General features: G+C 40.4%; 2 protein-coding genes across 4 annotated transcripts in view; one reads left to right on the top strand and one right to left on the bottom strand.

Moving 5' to 3' along the window:
• The first annotated feature begins 774 nt into the window (after positions 1-774).
• Positions 775-10473, top strand: PDCD6 (programmed cell death 6). 2 transcript variants are annotated; one of them, XM_084205191.1, is made up of 6 exons: positions 775-908; positions 3833-3894; positions 7007-7051; positions 8037-8189; positions 8875-8984; positions 9920-10473. In XM_084205191.1, exons 1-6 carry the CDS (start codon positions 826-828, stop codon positions 10016-10018), a joined length of 552 nt encoding a protein of 183 aa, XP_084061317.1. In that variant the 5' UTR covers positions 775-825; the 3' UTR covers positions 10019-10473. The 2 variants fall into 2 exon arrangements, with proteins under 2 accessions (XP_084061317.1, XP_084061316.1); XM_084205190.1 differs by having other exon boundaries at positions 8037-8195.
• A 2491-nt stretch (positions 10474-12964) lies between these two features.
• The window catches only part of LOC311153864 (uncharacterized protein), a 28311-nt gene continuing 19140 nt past the window's right edge, over positions 12965-22135 (bottom strand). For both annotated transcript variants that reach the window (XM_084205939.1, XM_084205940.1), the window contains 8 exons: positions 21997-22027; positions 20058-20079; positions 19498-19522; positions 18612-18650; positions 17400-17501; positions 16204-16309; positions 14907-15806; positions 12965-14140 (listed from right to left, as the gene is read on the bottom strand). In XM_084205939.1, coding sequence (XP_084062065.1) covers positions 14085-14140; positions 14907-15806; positions 16204-16309; positions 17400-17501; positions 18612-18650; positions 19498-19522; positions 20058-20079; positions 21997-22027 — 1281 coding nt within the window. In that variant the 3' untranslated portion in view covers positions 12965-14084. The remainder of the gene's footprint in view (positions 14141-14906; positions 15807-16203; positions 16310-17399; positions 17502-18611; positions 18651-19497; positions 19523-20057; positions 20080-21996; positions 22028-22135) is intronic.

Raw genomic sequence — 22135 nt, 5'->3', positions numbered from 1 at the left:
TCTGAGACTGTGACTTTCTGTAGTGACAGGGACAGTGTGTCCCCAGAGATGGTTCAGTAGAGCATCATCTTGGTATCTCTGTGCTTGAGGGATTTTAGCACAAGAGGTCCTTGGGTCCTATGGGACTGTAAACTCTGCCTAGAAATTGTAGGTACAGGGAGGGGAACTTGACCGTTTCTCAGAGGGTTGTGTTCAGCCCTCAGTAAAGAATTCAGTTAAAGATTAGTGAGGTGATGCTAATTTGGCTTGTACTCTATTCCGTCCTGTCCCTGAAATTCTTTCACTGTGTGCTTTAATCCTCACTTTGTGTAACGGAATGTGTTCAGCGGGCTTTGTTTCCCTCTGTACCCCTTCTTCCTCTCAGCGATGGCGCAGAGGCAACTCTTGGATGTTAAACTTACCCTCCTTCCCCTCTAGGACCTGCCAGTTCCCCTGGGTGGGGACTCCGCAGCGCTCTGTCACAGGGACGGCTCCTGCCCTTGCCGGAACCTTCCTGAGGGAGGGCGGCGGCTCGTGGCGGGGCGGCTCCGCCACTCCCAGGGCGCGGATCCTCGCGCACCGCGCTAAGGTCGTGCCGCAGCCCCGCCTCGGTGCCTGCCTCCCTCCCTCCCTTGGTACCTCCTCTCGGTGCCTGCCTCCCTCTCTCGGAGCCTCTCTCCGCCGGTGCCTCCCGGCGGGAGCGGCCGCAGTCCCCGCCCCGTGCCGCAGGACTCGGCTCCGCTCGGGATTCCCCTCCGAGTGGCGGGGCGGGGCGCGCCCCCGCCCGGCCGTGACGTCACGGGCGCGCAGCGTCAGGGGCGGCCGGTGTCGGCGGCGCGCGGGGCCATGGCGGCGGGGTACCAGCAGCGGCCCAACGGCGGCGGCAGCGCCCTGCCCGACCCCTCCTTCCTGTGGAGCGTCTTCCAGAGGTGAGCCCCGCCGCCACCGCGGGCCCGGCGGGCAGCGGGCCCGGCGGCCAGGGGGAGGTGCCGGAAGCGGGTCGGCTGCTGCGCGAGTCCGGCCGCTGGCCCGGCGCATGCAGCGCGGGGTTTGGCTGCCGGGGCGCCTGACCGCGCTGTGAACATCGCGGTGCCTTCCCCGTGGGAGGGTCTGTGGGGAAGGGCTGGGGAGGAATAAATGTGGCTGTATTGTACAACGAGGGTAAAGGTGATCGGTGCGAGCGAGACGGTAACCTTGAAAGCGCCGAAGTAATTTTTCACCTGAGGTTGCAGAAAGGATAGTTCAGTCTGGAGGATTCAGTGTAGCAGCACAGGGAAGGCTCGTAAAAAGGAGTCTGATAAGTGGTAATGGGAGACTTTAAAGCTACCAACGAGATGACATAGCTGCACCGGGGAAGGTTTCGGTTGGATATCGGGAAGAATTTCTTCTCAGCAAGTGTGGTTGGGCATTGGAATGGACTGCCCAGGGAGGTGCTGGAGTCACCGACCCTATAGGTATTTAAGGAAAGAAGGGACGTGGCACTCAGTGCCACGGTCTGGCTGACACGGTGGTGTTGGTCATAGGTTGGACTTGATGATCTCAGAGGTCTTTTCCAACCTAAAGGATTCTGTGAAGTATTCTCTTGAATTCTCCTGGACCAGAGGGACCTGCAAGGGAGTTAGCAAGCTTTGCTAAACAAACACACTGGCAAGATCCTATCAGTAAGGAAGCCAAAGGAGATTACCCAATTATGTCTTGTTGAGGAAACTGGGGAGGTGCCTACGTTGGATCCATTTTTATGGGAGATGAGTCAAGACAGATCTTCTGACACAAGCAGCAGCAAGAAGAGGTTAAGCAGTAGACAAAGAGTACTAAGTTTCTAAAACTGGCTGATATTTACGGAGTGACTCAGGAATGCAGCAGCTTACCTACCCAGCCTGCTGTAAAACAGCTTCCTCTGAGGACTCGGCAGAGGCATGCATGAAGCCGTTTCTCTTTTTAAAGGGTCCAGAAAGAAACAGATCAACGATCTGGCTTCTGCACCAGGAAAATCAGTAAAAATGTTTTAAATAATGTAGTTAGTCAGGATAGTTGCATGGCTTTTGTTGAAAATATTCCTTCTGGCAGACTGCTATATAAATCCTGGACTATGTTTGGTAAGGATTGGATATGGATATGATGGCTGGATTTAGAGCAATTCATATAATCTATATGCTTTTCAAAAATACTCCCAACACTATCAAAAGGCCCTTGAAGAAATTCAGTGAACGTGGAATGAATGGAAGCATTCTTCAGCGGATGGAAAACTGACTGAAGGCTGTGTGTGTGTGGCCATGCACCACACTGACAGATGGAGCTCTCCTGGGATCTTTATGTAATCTGTTCAGGAGCAGCTGGGGAAAACAGAGTAGGTTTAGATTGGATGGTGGGAAGAGGTTTTGTACTGTGGGTGTGGTGAGGCACTGGAACAGGTTGCCCAGAGGAGCTGTGGCTGCCCCATCCTTGGAAGTGTTTAAGACCAGGCTGGATGGAGCTCTGAACCATCTGGTGTAGTTGAAGGTGTCCCTGCACACAGCCAGGGGATTGGAACTTGGTGATCTTTTAGGTCCCGTTCAACCCAAACCCTTCTGTGGTTCTCTGATTCTGTGAAAAGAGGGTGAGTGGTCAGGTGATGTTTGCTGATTCCTGCAGTAACTGAGGCCTGTGAATGTCTGCAGGAGCACCTGCAGTCCTGAATGACTGGGCTGTATCAGCCTGTCATGGCCAGATCCTGATCCCTGTATGACAGGTGATCCCCATATGTCAGGTGGAATCAAGAGCAGAAATCTGATGTCCATGAGGAAAACCCATTCTAATTTTGCATAATTTTATTTATAAAATGAATGTGCTGACTGATGATGCACAGGAGCAAGATAAGTAGGTCATAATGCATTTTCATGAAAATATCAGCTTAGAACTTGGCAGCAGCTCATAAAAAGGTAAAAACTGTTCACAATACTAAGAAGAGAAACAGAGATTATAAAGGGGAATATCTGTTTGTAATTGAAATCTTTGCAATTTATGCTTGCAATTTTAGTGTTGCATGCAGGTTACATAATTCTTGAAGATGCAGAAGGAAGCAATAGAATGAACTGCAAGTGTTTAGAAAAAGCAAGAACTAAAGGAAAAGAAAATCAGCTTCTGTGAACAGGGATCAGCTGAGTGGGACTCTGGTTGGGGTAGTAAATGAGGGGAAATGAAATTGTCAGTCCAGGGGGAACATCCTTGTATGAAATAGAGGGAAGTCCCCACCACTTTCAGATACCCTTCTAAAGAAGTCATGATCATTCTTTATTTGGGCAGAAATTACTTAATTAATTAATTTTGGCATAGAACTTGAATCATTAAGACAATGGACTGTGAAGGCTCAGTGGAAGCTGGAACCTGCCTGTGCTTTTTCCTCCTTGAACCCCTTTGAACCCACTTGCAGGGCCCTGCAAACAATTGAGTTTTTCAGTCCTTTGGTCACATTAGTGACTTACTCTCCATTGCCAGCATGTGAGAGAGTCTGGGTGACAAACCTGTTGCTCCAGTTTGTGAAACAGATAGCTCACTACTGTGACATAAGGTATTTCGTGGATTTAACCAGCACGTGTGCTCTGCATTTCTCTTAAACAGAAATAAATAAAAATACTTGCTTGTGGAGAGCATGTCCAAACTCTTTCATTGTCAGTGTTTCTGTGTCTCTTCACTTGTAAGTCTTGCAGTTTTCTTTGGAGCTTTTATCATGTTCCAGAGACTTTTCAGGAAAATAATAATCTCATCTGGTGAGTAAGAGGTAGAATGTCGAAGTCTTCAGTAAGTGGAACCAGTTCATTTCAGCCATTTAAAGCTTACTACCTGGTTTGGCTTTGTTTTGTTTTTCTTTTCCCAGAGTTGATAAAGACAGGAGTGGAATAATATGTGATAATGAACTTCAGCAGGCATTATCCAATGGTAAGTCTGTGAATGAGCAGTGAGGTAGTTCATTGTAAATTTCATGATAAATTTGTTGTGAGAGTGGTTACTTGACGCTGCGATTCTTTGTATGGAAGGGGGTGGGAAGTGTTCCTGCCACTCACTAATTACTGTTTAATCTACAGCAAAAGGCTGGTATGGGGAAAAGAAATGAACAGTCCCTGTCATTTTCTGTTTCTATTGTACTTATTGTCACCATTACTGGGGTGTATTCTGAGGAATGAGGGCGTGCACATCCCTGTATTTTTTCCCAGCTCTGCTTCCTAGAAATCATAACCAGTGATTCATATATTCCTTGCTCATCACTACTGAACCTTTGTTTTTTTAACCAGAATCAGTGTATAACCTGGGCAGAGCTGTTTGCAACCAGCCTTTTCATTGCACATAATTTATTTTTCATACAGTATGGTGCAGGAAATAAAGTATGTTTGGGGTTTTTCCTAACAGAGTAGAAAGATGCACTCTAGATCTAGTATTAAAACTTCCTAGTAGTCATTTCCTTGTTGTAATACTCAAAGAAACTAGGGTATTGTCAAATAACTCATGGAAACAAAAGTTTCCATGAAACATGAAACATTTTTCCAGTAGCCTATTTTTACTTTCCTCCCATGACTCAGGGTGGGTAGGGTTGTACTCTCTGGGTTTTTTTTTCTGTTTGGAAATCTGAAAAAAGGGCATATTCAGGCTGTTTGTTCACCTTTGAGTCCATACCAAGTTCCCCTTCTCCCAAAGTTTATTCCTTTATCCCTGCTGTGCTTTATGGCTGAGAAGGGCTTAAACTGATGTTGTGAGCTGCAGCACACACTGGCTGAAGGGCCCATTTTTGTCCGTAATTGCCTGACTTGAAATAAATTTATAAGGTTCTATTCAGTAAAACTGCAGTCTTGTAACTGAGCTGGATGTACTGGATGTACAAACTAAATATGTGTTTAATAATGTAGTTGATAAATTAAAAGCAATGTGTTGTGCTGCCAAAACTGATCCATAATTAAAATTTTGAATAAAATCTTTAGAAAAAACTAAGTTAAATTAAGTCACCATTTTCATTTAGATTACAGTGCTGTTTAGAGCTGTGAGAAACTGTCATTTTAAATTTTACCTGCTGTTTTAAATTTTATATGTTTTACATATTTTCTCGTATGAACCTGCCATTTTTAATTTTATATATTTTAAATATCTCCTCATGTGATTGAATTTAAGGGTAGTAGGCAGTGATGAATATCTGAGCTCTTTTCTTTCCTTATTTACAGTGTAGATTAGTAGTTTCAGTGCTTTGCAGTTATGAAGAATGCTTACCAAGTGTTAGACAAAATATTTACAGAACTGTAAGAAGCTTCCTGCATTCCAAGAGATTCTAGATCTTGTACACCAAAGTCACTAACAATTCACTCTATTATTTTCAAAATATGTCCTCTAGTGGTTGTTTGTGCACGGCTGTCCTTCAGTTTAACATGGGCTAAAATAATGTTATGTGTTTATTTCTAAAACATTTAAAAAATCTGCGTTGTGCTCATTGACATTTGGAGTTTAGTGTGGTTTTGACAATTTGACATTTTCAACCTGTGAAGTTTATGCAGTTAACAGTGTGCTTACATGGGAGGGGCTGATCATCACTTTGTCTGACTGTTTGTACAATAAAATCCTTTGCTTCCTTCTTGTTTTCTTCTGTGCTGCTGTGGGAAGTTAATAGTAGAGTCAGGAGAGGAGAGACAGGGACAGTCTTCACTGTTTATTGGAATAGGATGAAATCAGTACAGTTCTTCACCCCTGGAGTTGCTCAGATTTCATTCTGCGGTTCCTGTATGAATCACTTGAATGTTTCAAGATGAAATAAGTTAACTTTCAGACTGTATTTTCACTTTTTCCTCTTATTCTGTTCAGTGTTAAATTCTGGCACCTTATGAACTCCATTATTTCTTATTTTTTTGAGGAGACACACAGCTCTTAGGTACTGATACTCTCTGTCTAAAATACTGCTTCAACTTTTTCAGAGCCATTTTTCCTTTTCTCTTTCTCTGCTTACATTTCTCTTTATGTGCAAATAGTGGCAGGGCCTGCCTACAGTGCAGGGCTGTTCCTGTAGAGTTACATCACTGCCGTGACCCAGCAAAGCCGAGTGCCAGATCCCAGGGATCCCAGCCCGGCCCTTCTGCTGGGATTTGCGGTCAGCTGACACATCCCCGGGAGCGCCTCTGCACTGCCTCGGCTCACTGACTCCTTCGTGGGCTCCTGCAGGCACCCACAGCCAGTTCATCAGGTGCTGCTTCGTGCTCCTGGTTCCTTCACAGGCTCTGGAGAATCCATGGTGACACTCTAGATGAGGCACAGGATTCCCTTGTTTAAAGTTTAATGCTTCCTAGCACTTGGGAATGCTCTCAACCAAGTGAAAACACTTTCATAATGACAAGCCTCTTAATAGCCAGAGAAGTAGAGAGCTCATCTCCAAATGATTACTGCTCAGGCCCTTTCAAGCAGCAACATTCTTGGTCTAAAAATACTAATTAAAACTAACAATTGTTTTAGCAGTGGAGGTGGGATTTGTACTGAACTACTCTAAGGTGAACGTATAGTAATGCCATGTTGGGAACTCTTTCTGTCAGAAACTAAATGCCCTGGAGTAGTCCTGTAAAAATGAAATGACCAGATGGGTTTTTACTGAGGAACAGATATGAGGCCTTGATTGAGTTACAATCAAGAGAACACTTTAGAACACTTCTGCTTCTGTCAGTAGAAAAGAGGTACTTCAGTTTAGATCTTGCTTTTTATCCAGGACTTCCTGACAGCCTGGGATGAAAAAGTCCTTCTTAGATCTTCGAAGGTTTGTTAGATTTTTTTTTTTGTTGTTGTTAGATGTTTTTTTGTTAAAATGCTGGTTTCTGTGTTGTATTTGGAAAACACTGGTCTGAAGTCATTTCTGAATGGTGAGACTTTCTTACTTCCAAGCAGCTTTATTTTTTTAATATGCCAGCTCCATGTCACATAGCTCTGAATTCACTGTTCTTAACTGATTTGTTTGTTTGGGTTTTTTTCCTTTTTTTTTTAAACATTGAGGAATTCTTAATTCTCAGCTAAGTAATTCTTTCTGTTTCAGGCACATGGACTCCATTTAATCCAGCAACAGTGAGGTCAATTCTTGGTGAGTGTAATTGCGTGATGTGGCATAGTCCTAAGATACTGTTTTGTGATCTGTTCAGCTGATTGATTGAGAATGCTCTCAATTGCTACACTGTTGTTTTGTTGTTTTTTTCCTCAGAGTGCCAGCAGTAGTAAGTTAAATTATTTTCCCTTTTGATTAATTGAGCATGCCCTTTGCATACACACATGTGCACTTGTCAAAGTAGCCTGAAAAAATGTTACTGCATAATTGAATAGATAATAAATGTAATTTATGCATGAGGAGATTGTTATCTTAAATTTTCTAAAAAGATATTATGTAAGTTGTCTTGGGAAGTAGTTTTTCCTGTCTTGGATTTAAGCCTATATTTTACTCCAAAAATACCAAACAGAAGCTTTTCAATGCTTGAATTCTGTTAGTGTCTAAACTAATTGCCAGTAATGTGGAAGGTGATGGTGGTAGAACAACAGGATGAAGATTCAAGCACAATAAATCAAATCTTTTCTATCACACAGTTCATAAGCCCAAGGACTACATTTTTTGATTTGTTTTCAGTAAGTGTTCAGCAGCAGTCTGAGTTCCATTGCTGGGTGACATGTAAAAGATAACAGTATCGGTAAATCAAATGCAGATGAATATCCCAGTACTCTTGGAAATTATGTAAGACTTTTTAATGTGTCCTTAAAAAAGAACACCTCTGCCCATTTTATTACTGGATGATCAATCAAGTCCTCGGTATTTTTGAACTGAAAATGAAAAACTAGGAAAAATAAACATTCTGTGATATATTCTGGTATTTTTATCTTGCTTTTTTTTTCCTTCAGTGGATGACTGCTTGCTTTTTCTTGGCAGGACTTTCCAAATTACCACTTGCATTTTGGCAGTTGCTTTTCTCTCTTCATTACCTTCCACAGAGCACTTTTGCTAACTGCTTAAAGTCCTGGCAGATCTTGCTGAGGAGTTGTACGACTAAGGTTTTATACGTGTTTCTTGCTTTTTATTTCAGGCATGTTTGACAGAGAAAACAAAGGGGGTGTGAACTTCAATGAATTCACAGGAGTGTGGAAATACATCACAGACTGGCAGAATGTCTTTCGAACGTATGACAGAGACAATTCTGGAATGATTGACAAAAATGAACTAAAGCAAGCACTAACAGGTTTTGGTAATTCATTAGTAATTACAGTTTTCATGACTGGGTTATGTCATAGAATGAGCTGCTTACTGGTACTGTTGCAGAGCTGTACTGCTCTGACAAATGAGACTAAAAATGAGGCAGGTGAAGGGCAGCTTTCCTTTTAGGTATAAGGTGCCTTTTAACCATGTCCGTGCTAGAGGCATGTTTTTTAAAGCTCTTTTCTTAAAGAGAGAAAAAGGAAAACATTCCACACATGTCCTGACACATCCAGTTCCAGTCTCCTCTGTGACAAGCTCGGAGAGGGTTACCAATGTATCAGGCAATGTCTGAACAGGGTACTTGATAGACCTTGCCACTTATTAAAACAAGGCCAGCTGTCCATGCTGTGAGAGCATTCTGATGGCTAAGGAACTTTCATTCCAGTCACTTCACCTGTAAAGACTTGAACTGCAGCCCTAAACCATTCCCTCAATCAGACAGTCACCTTAATCTATAATTATAGTTACTGTGACTCTGTATATAATTATTATTGAGCATGGGTTTTATTGCATGCATTTTAGTTTAACAGAGATATTTACCAAGAAAAAAAAATCATTGTAACTCCTTACTGTTTTCTGGTTTTGTTACACATGCCTGCTAAACAACCTTGTTCTTTTTATAGGACTGCAGTAATTGAAACCTTCTAAAGTATTTCTCTTTTTCCAAGGTTACCGACTGTCTGATCAGTTCTATGATATCCTTATTCGGAAATTTGATAGACAAGGAAAAGGACAAGTTGCTTTTGATGATTTTATTCAGTGCTGTGTTGTTCTACAGGTAAGAAAGGAGCTATACTTTGATGTCAATTGAAAAAAACTTTAGCTTTTCTTAAGCTTTTCTGGTTCTCACTTTTAACAGTGGATCTAGAACTTGCTCTTATTTATAGTAAGTCATTTGAACTAAGTATATGCTAAGTGCTAGAAACATCTTTGTGTATTGGTCTTCATTAGTAATTCCTTTGTGTCTCAAGTAAATTTGATACAATGGGTGAAGGACAAAAAAGTGTAAAATAGTATCTGTGTTTGACACTGTCTGCTAGTTTAATACAGACTACAGAGATGATCTTGTAAGGGTAATGGTAAAAATACACAAAAGACCTTCCAGTCTTTCAGTAACACAGAGAGTGAGAGAGAGAGAACATGGAGGGAAAGCAGGTCCCTGCAGAAGTCGCATCTCTCTTATTTAGACACATCAGTCACCTTTGCATTAATTTGTAATACAAGGCAATTATGGTTAGTTGTAAACTTGAACTCTGCTAAAAAGGGCTTTGAAAGCGAGTATCACTTAGCTGATGTTAATGAAACCGTGCTGGGACTTGTTCTGGTCCTTTGTCTATACTGCCTGGCATCTCTGAGGTTACACAGAGACACCTCAGATAGAAATGGCACATGAAGCATATTTGCCTAGAAGATGAGATATGCACAGTGTATGCATTGGATTCTGTTTCCAGATGACTCAAACACTGCATTGTTTTCCCCCCTGCTTTAAAGCCAGTTATAAAAAGCTGTCTGGTCTATAGAGAAGGTAGCCTTAGGTATTGCATTATTATTGCAGTGAGCTATCTTTATAGATAAGACTGTTAAATGGCTACAGACGGGATGAACAGAAAGGGCTCATAAAGCTGTAGAAGCCCAGGTGGCAAGGGGAGTGTGTAGCAGTCTGAACCTTCCCTAGAACAAAAATGTCTATTATTTTTCTTCTCCCCTCCTCAGAGGCTGACTGATGTGTTTCGACGATACGACACTGACCAGGATGGCTGGATTCAGGTGTCCTATGAGCAGTATCTTTCCATGGTCTTCAGCATTGTATGACACCCATAACCAGGAATCGCACACTGGCATTACATAGACTGGAGTTGCCAAATCATCCTCTACTGAATAAGATTATTTATGTATTATAATGGATGTAACATCACATTCTTAAATTTTGTATGTTGGTAATCATTGTCAGAATCTGTACTTGGGTTGGTTTTATTTTGTATTACTGTATGATATGACCATCTCTGCTTACTGTAGTACAGAAAGCACAGAATCTAGATTTAACCAGTACAATGTTGAACTCTTATACATATCCTTACCTCTTACACATATCCTGCATGGGAAAAATGACTCTTTAGAAATGCCAAATTAAAATTATGCTTGTTAGTTTATATCAGCTGAAAGCCAGAAGTTGCACAACATGTTTTGCATGTGCCTTACTTTTATAAGAGTTTAATGTATTAATTTTTAAATACAGAATTTAAAATTAAGTAAAAATACCTGGTCAACTTTTAGTCTGTTTCACTTTTGTACAGTTTTAATGGGATGGTGATTTTATTTCTGTATTGTCATTTTCTACGATTCGGGGATCTCTCCACTTGGATGGCCTTTTTTTTATTTTATTTTCTAGCCGCCTCCTTCTTTCAGGGTATCCTTGGGATGGCTTCAAATACAACTTCTTCTCACCTGTGAAGAAGGTCATACTGCATCTCCCTTGATAAGTTTCCCACGAAAATGAACTTGACTCTGAATATGCATCTTCTGCTTAGTTGTCTCATTTGACATCAGAAATCTTCCTTTTTGTGCCGAAGCACTTATTTGAAGTGGCCTTGAATTGACAGTCAGACATTCTTGTAACTTTACCCTACATCTCACCATTTACAGCTAATGAGAGAGAGTGGAAAAACTCATCAAGACAAGTAATGAGTGATTCCTGTCACACACTATCTCCTGCAGTAACTCTGAAGAAACTACTTGGAAGAAGCAAAGACAACCAGAGTTACAATGTTACTTCCAGGTGACCCTGAGATTGGCTCAGATGGTCAGAGAATCGTACAAATAACACCAAGGTCCCACGTTCAGTCTCTGTATGGTCCATTCACTGGACAGCTGGACTTAGTGATCCTTGTGGACTCTTTCCAACTCAGATGATTCTGAGTCTGTGTCTCACCCAGACTAGAGTGTCTGATGTCAGGGTGAAGGCAGCAAAGTGGCAACTGTGCAACTGTTACACAACATCTGTCATGCAAAGAAGCTGCTACTATTTGTCAAGTGATACTCAGACCCTTGGTGACAGCCCAGCAACACTCTGAACACTCTTCTGGTGCCAGAACCTGTCTGGTTCTCCAACGGCCCCCAGAGCATAAGCACACTGAAACAAGGAGATCTCCCAAAGCATTCTGGGTGTCCTCACCCAAAAAGCAAGGAATTGGTTTTGGATGAGGAGGGAGATCAGGAGTAACAACCAGTGTCAGCAACCACCTCATCCAACAGCTCTGAAAGTTACTTATGTTGAAGAAAACAAGGGAAAAAGACTTCCACCAGTTACACATAAAATCCAGTAATTCTGGGAAGTGTTTTGAGGAGCAAGTCCATGGTACAAACTAAAAAGCTGGAATCTGAGAAACTTCCCAAGTTGACTGCCCTGAAAGATGTCTCCATGTCCAGCTGGCCTTGTTGTATTTCATTGCCCTTGGTGCAGAACAGCTGACTCCAGCACTTCCTAAAGGAGCATCACTGATGCAGAGAATCATCAAGGTGGCTCTGGATTGGAACAACGCTTGTCCCACTAGGAAACACATTTCTAAAGGTGTGGAAGCAGGTACACCACAGATGAAGAAACTGACTAACACTAGACCATTTATTCCCAGTCCAAGACATGTTCCAGTCTGGGTTTTTGTCACTGGCTTTTTAAGGAAATTGGAAATTTGTTCCAAGGGCTCAGGTGAATTCTGAGAACTAGTGTCTCCATGCCAAGGCCTGTGATGTAGCTGCAGTGGTGCTGATGGGTGCCAGGCATCCGGTGCTGCTCTACAGGCTGTCAGGACCTACTTTGTGAGGTGGTTTCTTAAAGAAGGATTGGAGTCTAGACAGAGTTCTGCTCCAGTATTTAGGAGCAAGATATGGTAAAGGGTCTTCTTGGAAGTAAGAAGTACTCAGCACTCTACAGTTCAGGAAAGCTTTAGTAAATCAATGCTGTCTTACTACTCCATTTCCAAATGCAATAACAGCTTCCCCAATGCAGGACTCTGCACAGCAACAAAGGAAGGACAATAACTGTTGCCCAGAAGGAAAAATTACAGAACATGTAGGTGCAAAGAGAAATTACAGAACATGTAGGTGCAAAGAGCTTCTAATTCCAGCTACTGTGTGTCACTGGAGTATACAGTGATGGCAGTAAAATCCAAAGGGAGTGAGAAATGGGGAAAAAGAGTTCTCTGCAACAGCCTCAAATGGAAAGGTCTTAACCTGAATTGACAGAGTTGCAGCAGTAATATTTCCTAGCAACATTTTTTTCTACAGTTTCAGAATTTCAGTTGCACTACACTTTCTGTGAGAAAAAGCTATGCTAGCAACAGTTGTGTAAATAAAATTTTAGTTATAATTAGTTCTTAGTTATTATTTTTATAATATTATTATTTTATAATAATTAGTTATTGTAGCTAATTTTTAAATGTAGATATAATAACTAATCAATCCTACAGACTTGTAAACCAAAACTCTGGCAGACACCTGTGGTAGAAAAAACAATTTTCCCTTTTAAGCAAGAAGGTTGACTATGTAATTCAGTGCATGAAAGTGTATGGCACAACTATGAGGTGTGTGATGTTATAAACCACTCCAACACTTCAGTAAGTATGAGCAATGAACAGGAATGAAACACAGTGAACAGGAACGAAAAAGTAAAGTGGATCTTTTCAGATGCAGAAACAAAGTAATGACAGAAGGATAATTTTAGGGAATTGAGTTTATATGCTCAATAATACATTATTTGGAGTTGAGTTTTTATTAAAATTTACATAACAAGATCCAAAATGTTTTATGACAGCTCATGAAGACTAACCCTGCTTCAGCACAAGTATTTAATGCACAGAGACACAGTTCCAGCATGGGTGAGAAGAAAAATGATAGTCCACAATGCAGCAGTGAAAAGGAAAACAGACACTCAGGAGTAAACTGTCTCACTTTACTTCTTTTCTTCAGCTCCATGTAAGCTGGTTTTAATTACATAGAGCAGATATCTAAACCCAGGCATTCATGAGCATGTGGCTCTGATACACCTCATGAACTGGTAAGTACTACTCAGTTAGTACAACATTTTGCTTATTTTTTCATATTATTTTATCTGATTGCCTTATGGGTTCTACTATTTCTTAATATGCTTTTGCCAGTAGAAAAAATCAAGAATTTTTATTTTAGCATGGGTCTCTCCACCAAATAAGTTTTTAGGAATTATTTATAATTATTTCATTTTGAACAGCATGATTAAAAAAATTGCATATATTTCACATCATTTCTTACTCTGCAAATTGAAACTGGTATGCCCTGTTACCAGTCCTCTAGTACAGATTACGTTTTCCTCATATAGCATCACATTAAGATAGCGAATACCTATGCTGTGACATTCTCCCTTCTTTGTCTAAACAGAAATGTAGTGTATCAATTTCTTAAATATGGTAATTATAAAGCCTCAAATTAATGGAACTGGCCTTACATTTGTGTGAAGAAAAGTAAACCTGTATTTTCAATTAATGTTCTTCATAAATAGGTAGCATAAAAGTAAACCCTTTTTTCTCTTCTGAATTGAGAAGGGTATTAAAAGGATTATTAGCTTTTTGCTGACAGTAATTTTAACGTATTTTCAAAAAATAACAAAAGATCTTTTTTTCTGAAATATACTAAGATATAACAAATACATTACAAAAAGCCTAAACAAAATAGTATGTTCACCCATTATGTGCAAGTTCATGTTCCAGCTATATTTCACATGTTAAAAACTTAAACCTCCCTTTACCTCTCTCAAGCCAGTCAAACACAGTTAAATGCAGTCTCTTTCCTGAAAGCCAAGTGATGGAGAGTCTCAAATCTCTTCATCTGTTTCCAGTTCAGCTGCTGCTCCTTAATCCTTCTCTCTAGCTTCTATTAGCACATTGACGAATGTCTGAATATTTATTTCTGGAAAGGGGCAATAAAGACATTTAGAGTTACTTCTATCTCATAATATTTTCATAATACAACATAGAGAATGTGAAAGTGAAAGTTTTACTGTTAAGTAGCTACCTAATTGATTAATTCTGGTACCAGAAGCATAGTTTACATTTGTCCAAACTCATGCCCAATGACAGCTTTGCAGTAGCATATGCCCACTTCTCTTTAAGTCCCTCTCATAATCTATTTCCAAAGGAGAAACTCTCATTTTGAATAGTATATCACTGTTCTCAACATTAATGACTATTTCTACAGTAACGAAAAAAGACTGACACTTAATGAAGCAGCTCTTTGACAACATTTCTCTTGTTATCCCAATGGGTTTTGATTCATTTGGATTATCTATTATAATGCCATCCAGGCTTGGTTCTGCATGCATTCCAGTATTTTTTTCTTTATGCCAATACATTCCCCTCCCATCATTGCAAATCGACCAGTACAACTCAAGATACAAACTGCTAGTTAGAAAGATGACCTAGGACAAACCTTTCAATTCAGGAAATTTTTGCACTATCAAAATCTCCTCCCACTCACTGCTCCATCTAGTTGCCAAGAGGCACAGTGTCCTTAGAGAAGCAACAATGTCTTTCTTCAGCTGATAAGATGTGAGCAAAATGAGCTCGACTCCCCTGAACAGCTCATCCCATCTCTGCAACCTGCAATCTCCTGCTTATGTTACAGCACCCACGCTGACGTAATCATTTCACATGATGGAAACTAATCACCATCTTACTTTGAAGCGCTGGATAATATGGAGCCAACTGTTTGAGCATCCTGGTCATTGTAGGTACATCCTTTCCTAGGAGTTTGTTCACAGTGTTGGGAGCAAGACCAACATCAACTCCATCAAACATCTCTTCTGAGCTTCTGAACTGCTGGTGATCTTGGTACGAACCACTGCCAGAAAATGAGTCCTGATGTGAACTCCAGTCCCTCTGGTAGCCTGATTTCTGATACCTGAATTCTTGACACCTAGATTCCTGCTTCCAGCTAGAATCCTTGTTCCACCTATAGTCCTCGTTCCACTCATTCCACCTAGTGTCCTGGTGCCACCTGGAGCCACCTCTTCCTGAAACAGCAGAAATTGCAGAAGATGTACAAGTATTCACAGACTCATAGTTCTTGTAAGAGGAATAGTTTTGTGAAGCATAATTTGTAAAGTATCTTCCAGATGAAGGATATGAGGCAGAAGAATTGGAATAGGATAACTCTTGGTCACTTATATGCCTTGCTTTGGTACACGCTTGTTGATTCCTCCATTTTGTATTTTCTCTGCCGAATGAGAGTCTGTTATCACAGAGCTCATTTCCTTGCACATCACTGGGTATGTATTCTGCTGAGTTCTCCTCCACTGGGCTGGTCTGATATGAAGAGGCCCCAGGAGCCGAATTCGTGCAGGGTGCGGAGTTTCTGAGCTGTCTCAGCCATTGGCTGACACCACTGGCAGGAATATCAGGCTCAACAGCAGGAGAATCCCCAAGTAGAGACACACTTGCAAAGTTGTCAGATGTCAGATGACAGGAGGATGATCCATCATCTGCTTGGTAACTGTTTGAGTGAGCAGGGACAAAAGAAGCATCTTCAGAATACTCTTCATACTGAGACAAAACACCTTGATTCCAGTCAGAATTTCCTGAATAAATAAAGGGCACTTAAAGTTAGCAAAATATTAAAATACCAGCTGCAAACACAATTACTTTGAGATTTTATGGTACCTCTGTTCTCCCATTTCCAGCCTTTACGTCTTACCTGAGTTTTGCAATTTTTTTTACCCAAAAATTCTAATAGTAAATATATCAGGAAGGGTTACTGCTTGAATTTCCATAACCTTAACTGCTATAACACTGTTCAGTGAGATGAATGTTTTCAGTTAAGTCATTAAAGGTCCAGAAAATCATATCCTGAACTGACTCAGAGGGCACAGACACACAGTACACCAGATAAGAAGCACTGTGGCTGGCCATAAAAGTAAATTTTCACAATCTGTGCAGTCTCCAGAGTAACCAAACTAGCAGGAAAAAAAAAATTACCTTTGTATTCTACATCTGGCCCATAGTGTTCTGGGATGCTTATCCTTTCTGGAAATTCATCTTGAGGTACTGACATCAGTGGGCCTAAACTGTTGGTGTAATTATCCTAGGTAAAGCAAAAGGTCAGAATGTCTTTTGGCAAATGCAAGAATTTAAGAATTTTACAAATTCTAAAAAGCAACAGATTTCCCATAGGAAGTTAGCAAAGTACAATTTTAAGTGATAGCAACATCCATATGAGAGGTGTGTTGTTACCACATTAAACAACTATTTTCCAGTGTTATTTGAAGAGATACATTCCTGCAGAACAAGGAGGTCTCTGGTGAAGACAGTATCTCCTGTTTCAAATTTATTGCCTCACCTCCTTATCACCACCTGGCTAAAATAAAAAACTGCTGCAGATGCAAATCCTGCCTCCATCTGGGGAATGCAGAATGGAAGGCCCAGCTGAGAGATTAAGCAACAGAAACAATATTTTACTGGCGCTGGTGGCAGCATTTGCACAGAGATAGTTACTGCAGCTCACCTGACATGGAATATACAATTGAGAAAATAGTCTGAAACAGCTTTCAGAAAAAAAAACCACATCGTGAATTTTGTAAACCAGTAGCTGCCAGAGCGATGAATCATTTTTTCACAGATTCTGGTCCTTCTTCAGATTCCTTTTTCCACGGGTAGTCAACCTCTTTGCAAAGAAGCTATGGAGGTTTCTAACGACCAACAGATAGTCAAGAACATCTTGCCTACTTTAATCTTAACAGATTAAAACTCTCGAGTGAGAGCAAAGCTACAAGTTATGAGAAAGACAGGCCTACCCACAGGCCCACAAAAGAAAAAGTGGCACATTTGGGTGGCACTTAAAGCCTCGTTGAACTTAGAACAAAAGCTAACAAGCAAGGGACCACCACAAAAAGGATGACAACCTGTCATTGAGAAGCACAGTGGTGCCCAGAATAGAACACACACGCAAAAAAAGCCAAAAGAGATACATGATGATGGAATACTAAGAGAAATGTGCTATGTAATTAACATCTTTGTTACTTAAAAATTGTAAAAAAAGAAAATTGAAATAAATTTAACTGGAGGTTTTGGCCATGCCTGAACTGCTACAGGTTGGCAGTGTGTTAATACAGTGAGTTTAACCACTCCTTTCCTCCCAACAGTAAAACAATTCTGGACAGGATTAAGTTACTTACTGCTGCTTTCTTTTCACAAAAGGCCTTCAAAGCCTCCATGAGTTCCTGTGTAATGCGAACAACAAGTGTTGCTTCTGAGTCTGAGGTGATGTGAAAAGTCTCCTGTCGAAAAACATGGTTAGAATTGGTCATTAAGGATGCCAAAGGGTCAAATACACAAACAGATCAAAGTTATACTTTGATTTTTGTATAACCTAATTTATACTATTGGTTAACATATGGTATAGATGATAAATATATACAAAAATATCAAAAAACAAAATTAGGAGCATAATTATGGCCTGATAAAAGGTAAAACATAAACTTGGATTTCTGTGCCACTCCTGTACTGTCAAGTCCATAAACATTTTGTGGCAGACACAGAAGGGCACAAGTCCTGAATTTATATTATCTGTGTATAAAATTGAATAAAAAATAAGCTTCAGGCTGATTACTAAGTAAATGAATTTATAAGTGACTCCAGTAAGTTAAAAGAATATAGGCAGTTTTTTGTAAGGAACAGCTGTGATTCCTGTACATAAAAGTCAATAAACTACCAAGTTTTTTTTGTAGTTTACTGATTATCCCTTAGACTTGCTTTTTCTCTCTTTCTTTCTGAAGTTATAAGTAACCACAGTGTGGAAGACATGAAGCACACATTTCAAAACATTCTACTTCTGATTTTGGAGTTCACAATTAGAACTCAAATAAAACTTTCCAATTGCCTTAGGCACACAACATGACTTTCACAGGGTAAAAGTCAGGTATTTTCATAAACCCTACAGACAAAATGAGGTTTACTGTGCCACTGTCAACAGCTACAGAACTGACAAAACTTCCCCAATCACTCCAAGACCAGCAGCTGTGCTCCCTCTGGCAGCCAGACCAGACTGGCTCCTCTTGCTCAGCATTATCAACAATCCCATTAGATACGGGCAGCCAGCAGCACTTGAGCACCATCAGTGCTGCTAATTAACACTGCTTGTTAGGGTGGCTCCTCAGCACAGGAGAGAGTCATCCACAGAACAGGCTGAGAGCTCACATTTAATCCAGTGAATTGCTCTGAGCTAAGCTACAGCCGCACTAACATTTGAGGGCAGAGTCCACTAAAATAGAAATTAATGCTGCAGTCAAATGAGTTTGATCAGTAATCAGAGGCCCCTTCAAACAATATTCACTGCATTGTACCAGTGAAACATCCCAACTCTCATCACAATTATTTTACATACATACCAAGAACTCCAGAGCTTTCTGTTTCCGAACAGGATCGTTCTGTGGGATTGTAGAATAGGGGAAAAAAATTTAAAAGACTGAATTTTACAGCAGTTGTTGCATCATCTTGTACAGAACAAGACATTTTAATCTTTTATCCAACAACAAAAGTCAGCACAAAGAAAAGATATCAGAGCCATAAACATGTAACCTTAGATCTTCAGTATCAGTTTGGTAGCAGCTACACAAACACAACTGCTTTCCTTCCAATATCAGGAAGAACACATTTCACCTAAGCCTCATAGCTACAGGAAGCTACAGGAGCTATCTTTCCCAGCCTTTCCTCACTCAGGAGCAAAATCATGTTAAAAAAGTCAAGTGCTCAGCTGCTTAAATAACATAGTACCTGGCTAGCCTGAGGCCCACACAACCAACTCTGCCACTAAGATAAAAACAAGACACTTCTCAGTGTTTGTCTCCAGAGCTAATCAGGACATACTTCAGTGATCATTTTGAATTTCATCTTTCAGATATATCTTAAGATTTAAACCAAACTTTCAGTATAGAATAGTTTTGACCTGAAGGGGAACAAAACAGGGAAAGGGAGACTGCAGCACAGGCTGGGAGACCTGGCCTGGACACTGGCTCTGAGACTCTCAGTGGCTCTAAACAAGATTTATGAGAGTTAAGGTGAATGTACTGTATTCTCTTCCCCTCTGCTGTGATGAACACAAAACTCTGACTCATTAGGTCAATTGCTTCTGCAACAATATTAATAAAATACTAAATGAAGCCAAAGAATAAGCATTTTCCAGAAAAAAAATAAAAACAAGCATAAAGAAACTGCTACAAAATGAGACATTTGTAGGTATGTGAACCCTTGTGTGGAGTTACTGCCTCTACATACCTCATGCTTATAATCATCTTCCCACCTTAAAAGAAAAAAAAAATTACAATATCAGGATGCATTCTAAAAATTACTAAAACATTAAGTTTACTCAAAATATGTCAGTTTCCAAATTTTTATCACTTACTAATACTGGATATCTTTCTCTAAGAAATAACAGTGTTTTAAATATGTTGTAAAGGTTCTTATTCTGACTGACTCTCAAAGAGACCAGCAGCGCAGATGAACTTCTTTACAAATCAGCGAAAGGACATGACTAAAATAATGGTGAGTTTCTTTTTTTCTTCCTATATAAAGTTTTTTATAAAACTTACTCAGCCAATGATATCCCACATAGAATGGAAGCAGCTTGAAATTTTAATTGCAATTACTTTTTGAGTGCAGTATTTCAAAAGCCATAGCTGCTACTTCCTCACAGACAAAAAGGAACAATTTACAGAAGAGAAGTAAGTACAGTGGAAAGACAACATTAAATATTTTCCCATGTGTCATGATGTTTGCTACAGAAAAACAGGTTAAAAAAATCTGTTTTGATTCTCCTGTGCAGGTAGTACTCTCACCTTGATTTCTTCTTCAATGGGGCTAGAAAATGAAAAAGAGTTATTAGCAACATCACAAGGTCTGCACTGTATTTCTGCAACAGAAGCATTACACAAACAGAACAATTACTGGCTGTGAAGTGGTTGTGGTTTCTGTAAAGGGCAGGATTCGGCAGCAAATGGCACACACACCCATCTTAGAAACCAGGAGGCATCCTTGCTGAAAAGTCTGTGGGAGACCTGTGTTCTAAAGGCTCTGCAGGGTACCCTACAGCACCTGTGTGCAGGCAGCTGAACCCCACACAAGAAGGCTGTATGGAATAAACTGAGGTGGCCCTGTCTCCTCCATGAAAAAAAGTTACAAGGTCTGCATGTGGGTGAACCTAAAAGTTGTACATACAATAGCTAAGTTTCCAACAAGAAGTTATAGGGGTCAGAATGTCTGATTATCTCATCTCTATCAATGTATAAGCATGAGGAGGGAGGGAGGGAAAGCTCAGCAAAAAACAAGGCAGTCTAAAATAGTAACTATGCTTCAGAGAACCAGCTACTGCAGGCTACATAACTTCTCACTTCTTAAGCTTTGTGTTCCAGGATAAGCAATAAGACATGTAATAATTATCTGCACAAGTGACATCTTTGGCCCCACAAGACAAGGCCAAAAGCCTTGTGTTGCTATGTGAACCAGCTCCCATCAACACAGCTAACACGTGCTGATGAAGCTGTTGATGTCCATTTCATCACTCGTACCTGGGTACTAGCAGCCTCTCTTAATTATATCCCCAAACTCATCCTCACTGTCAGAAGAGAGTTTTGACAATCGCCACCATGATCTACTGCTGCTAACCCAGTAACCACGATTTTCTTCTAAATAACCAGAGGGGGTTTTTTTGACCTTATCACCTAACCAGAGAGCAAACCTTTATATTGAAAGGCACAACGCTTTTGCAGGTAACTTCCCTCTTGTCCATTTTTTCAGAGTTTCATATCCTGTTGGGCAGGATATGATCTGTGTGGGATCACTCTTTTTGATGTTCCAGATTGATATTTGACTGTGTCTTCCACCTCTACAGAAGTCTGCTGACTTGACTGATGTCAGTTTACTCTGAACTGAGAATTACTCAGCTCATTACTGGCTGACATTCCATCTTCTTCGCAAGACACACAGAAATCAAAAAGATTTCTGCCATCTTGTTTTGCAGACCAACATTCAAAAGTACAAGCCACAGAAGCCACCAATGATCAATAAAAAGAAGAAGAGAAAAAAACCCAAAAAAACCACTCTGCCCCCCTTTCCCCCGCCAGAAAAAAAGCCACCCCACTGCTGTGGCAGGCTCCTACAGCAGGATTCACGCTGAGAAATTCTGTTGATCTTTTCAACCTTCACCCACTTCAATCAAACCCACCTTCCTTCTGATATTAACACTAGAGTCAAAAGGTAGCAAGGAGGTATTCCTCCAGGCTGGCATCATTAAGGATCTATAGCACACCTACAGTAACAAAAGATGTAACTCAGCCATACTGTATGAGGGAAGATGCTGGGTTTATGTTTGTGGGTCTGGTTTCCATCATTTCCCACTTTCACCAGGGATTCAGCATGTAAGTCTTCTGATGATGGAAATGAGGTGGAGGAGAGTTTATCAGCTTATTCAGAGAAAGCCACCAAGTACCACTTTTCCATAACTTTTTACTTTCCTTGATGAGCAAATTATTACAGTTATCATAAATACCTCCAAAACCAAGAAGTTAAAAAAAATCTAAGGAAGACTGGAAGTCTGGCAATTCCCTTCTTTCATCATTTCAAAATCACAAAAACCAGTAAAAACTCTGAAAATATTTTGTGGTATTACAAGTTGAATATTTTACATCAGTCAAACCCTTGGAGTTCAACTAGTAAGTCAAATTAGGCCAAGTATCAATTTCATCAAATCTACTATATTCAAGAAATTCATATACTTACATGAGGTAGCTGGTCTTGTGTAACCTTCCATCTAAAAATATAAAAAGTTTCATATTAGACTTTCTAACTAGAATTTCATAACAGCAGTCTCTACTGCAACTGCCTTTAGGAAAGAAACAAGTACTTTTATTTATAATTT

This window comes from Fringilla coelebs (assembly GCF_963513975.1).
Source record: "Fringilla coelebs genome assembly, chromosome: 1".
Taxonomy (NCBI): domain Eukaryota; kingdom Metazoa; phylum Chordata; class Aves; order Passeriformes; family Fringillidae; genus Fringilla; species Fringilla coelebs.
The sequence above is the reverse complement of the archived record's forward strand: the minus strand, read 5'-3'. Positions and strand labels throughout refer to the sequence as shown.

What these genes read in the sequence shown, in the direction of transcription:
- PDCD6 (XM_084205190.1), top strand. Translation starts at nt 826, where the DNA reads ATGGCGGCGGGGTACCAGCAGCGGCCCAACGGCGGCGGCAGCGCCCTG. An exon ending in TCAGCAGGCATTATCCAATG is followed by an intron (nt 3,895 to 7,006) that starts GTAAGTCTGTGA and finishes TTTCTGTTTCAG; the next exon opens with GCACATGGACTCCATTTAAT. An exon ending in AGTGCTGTGTTGTTCTACAG is followed by an intron (nt 8,985 to 9,919) that starts GTAAGAAAGGAG and finishes TCCCCTCCTCAG; the next exon opens with AGGCTGACTGATGTGTTTCG.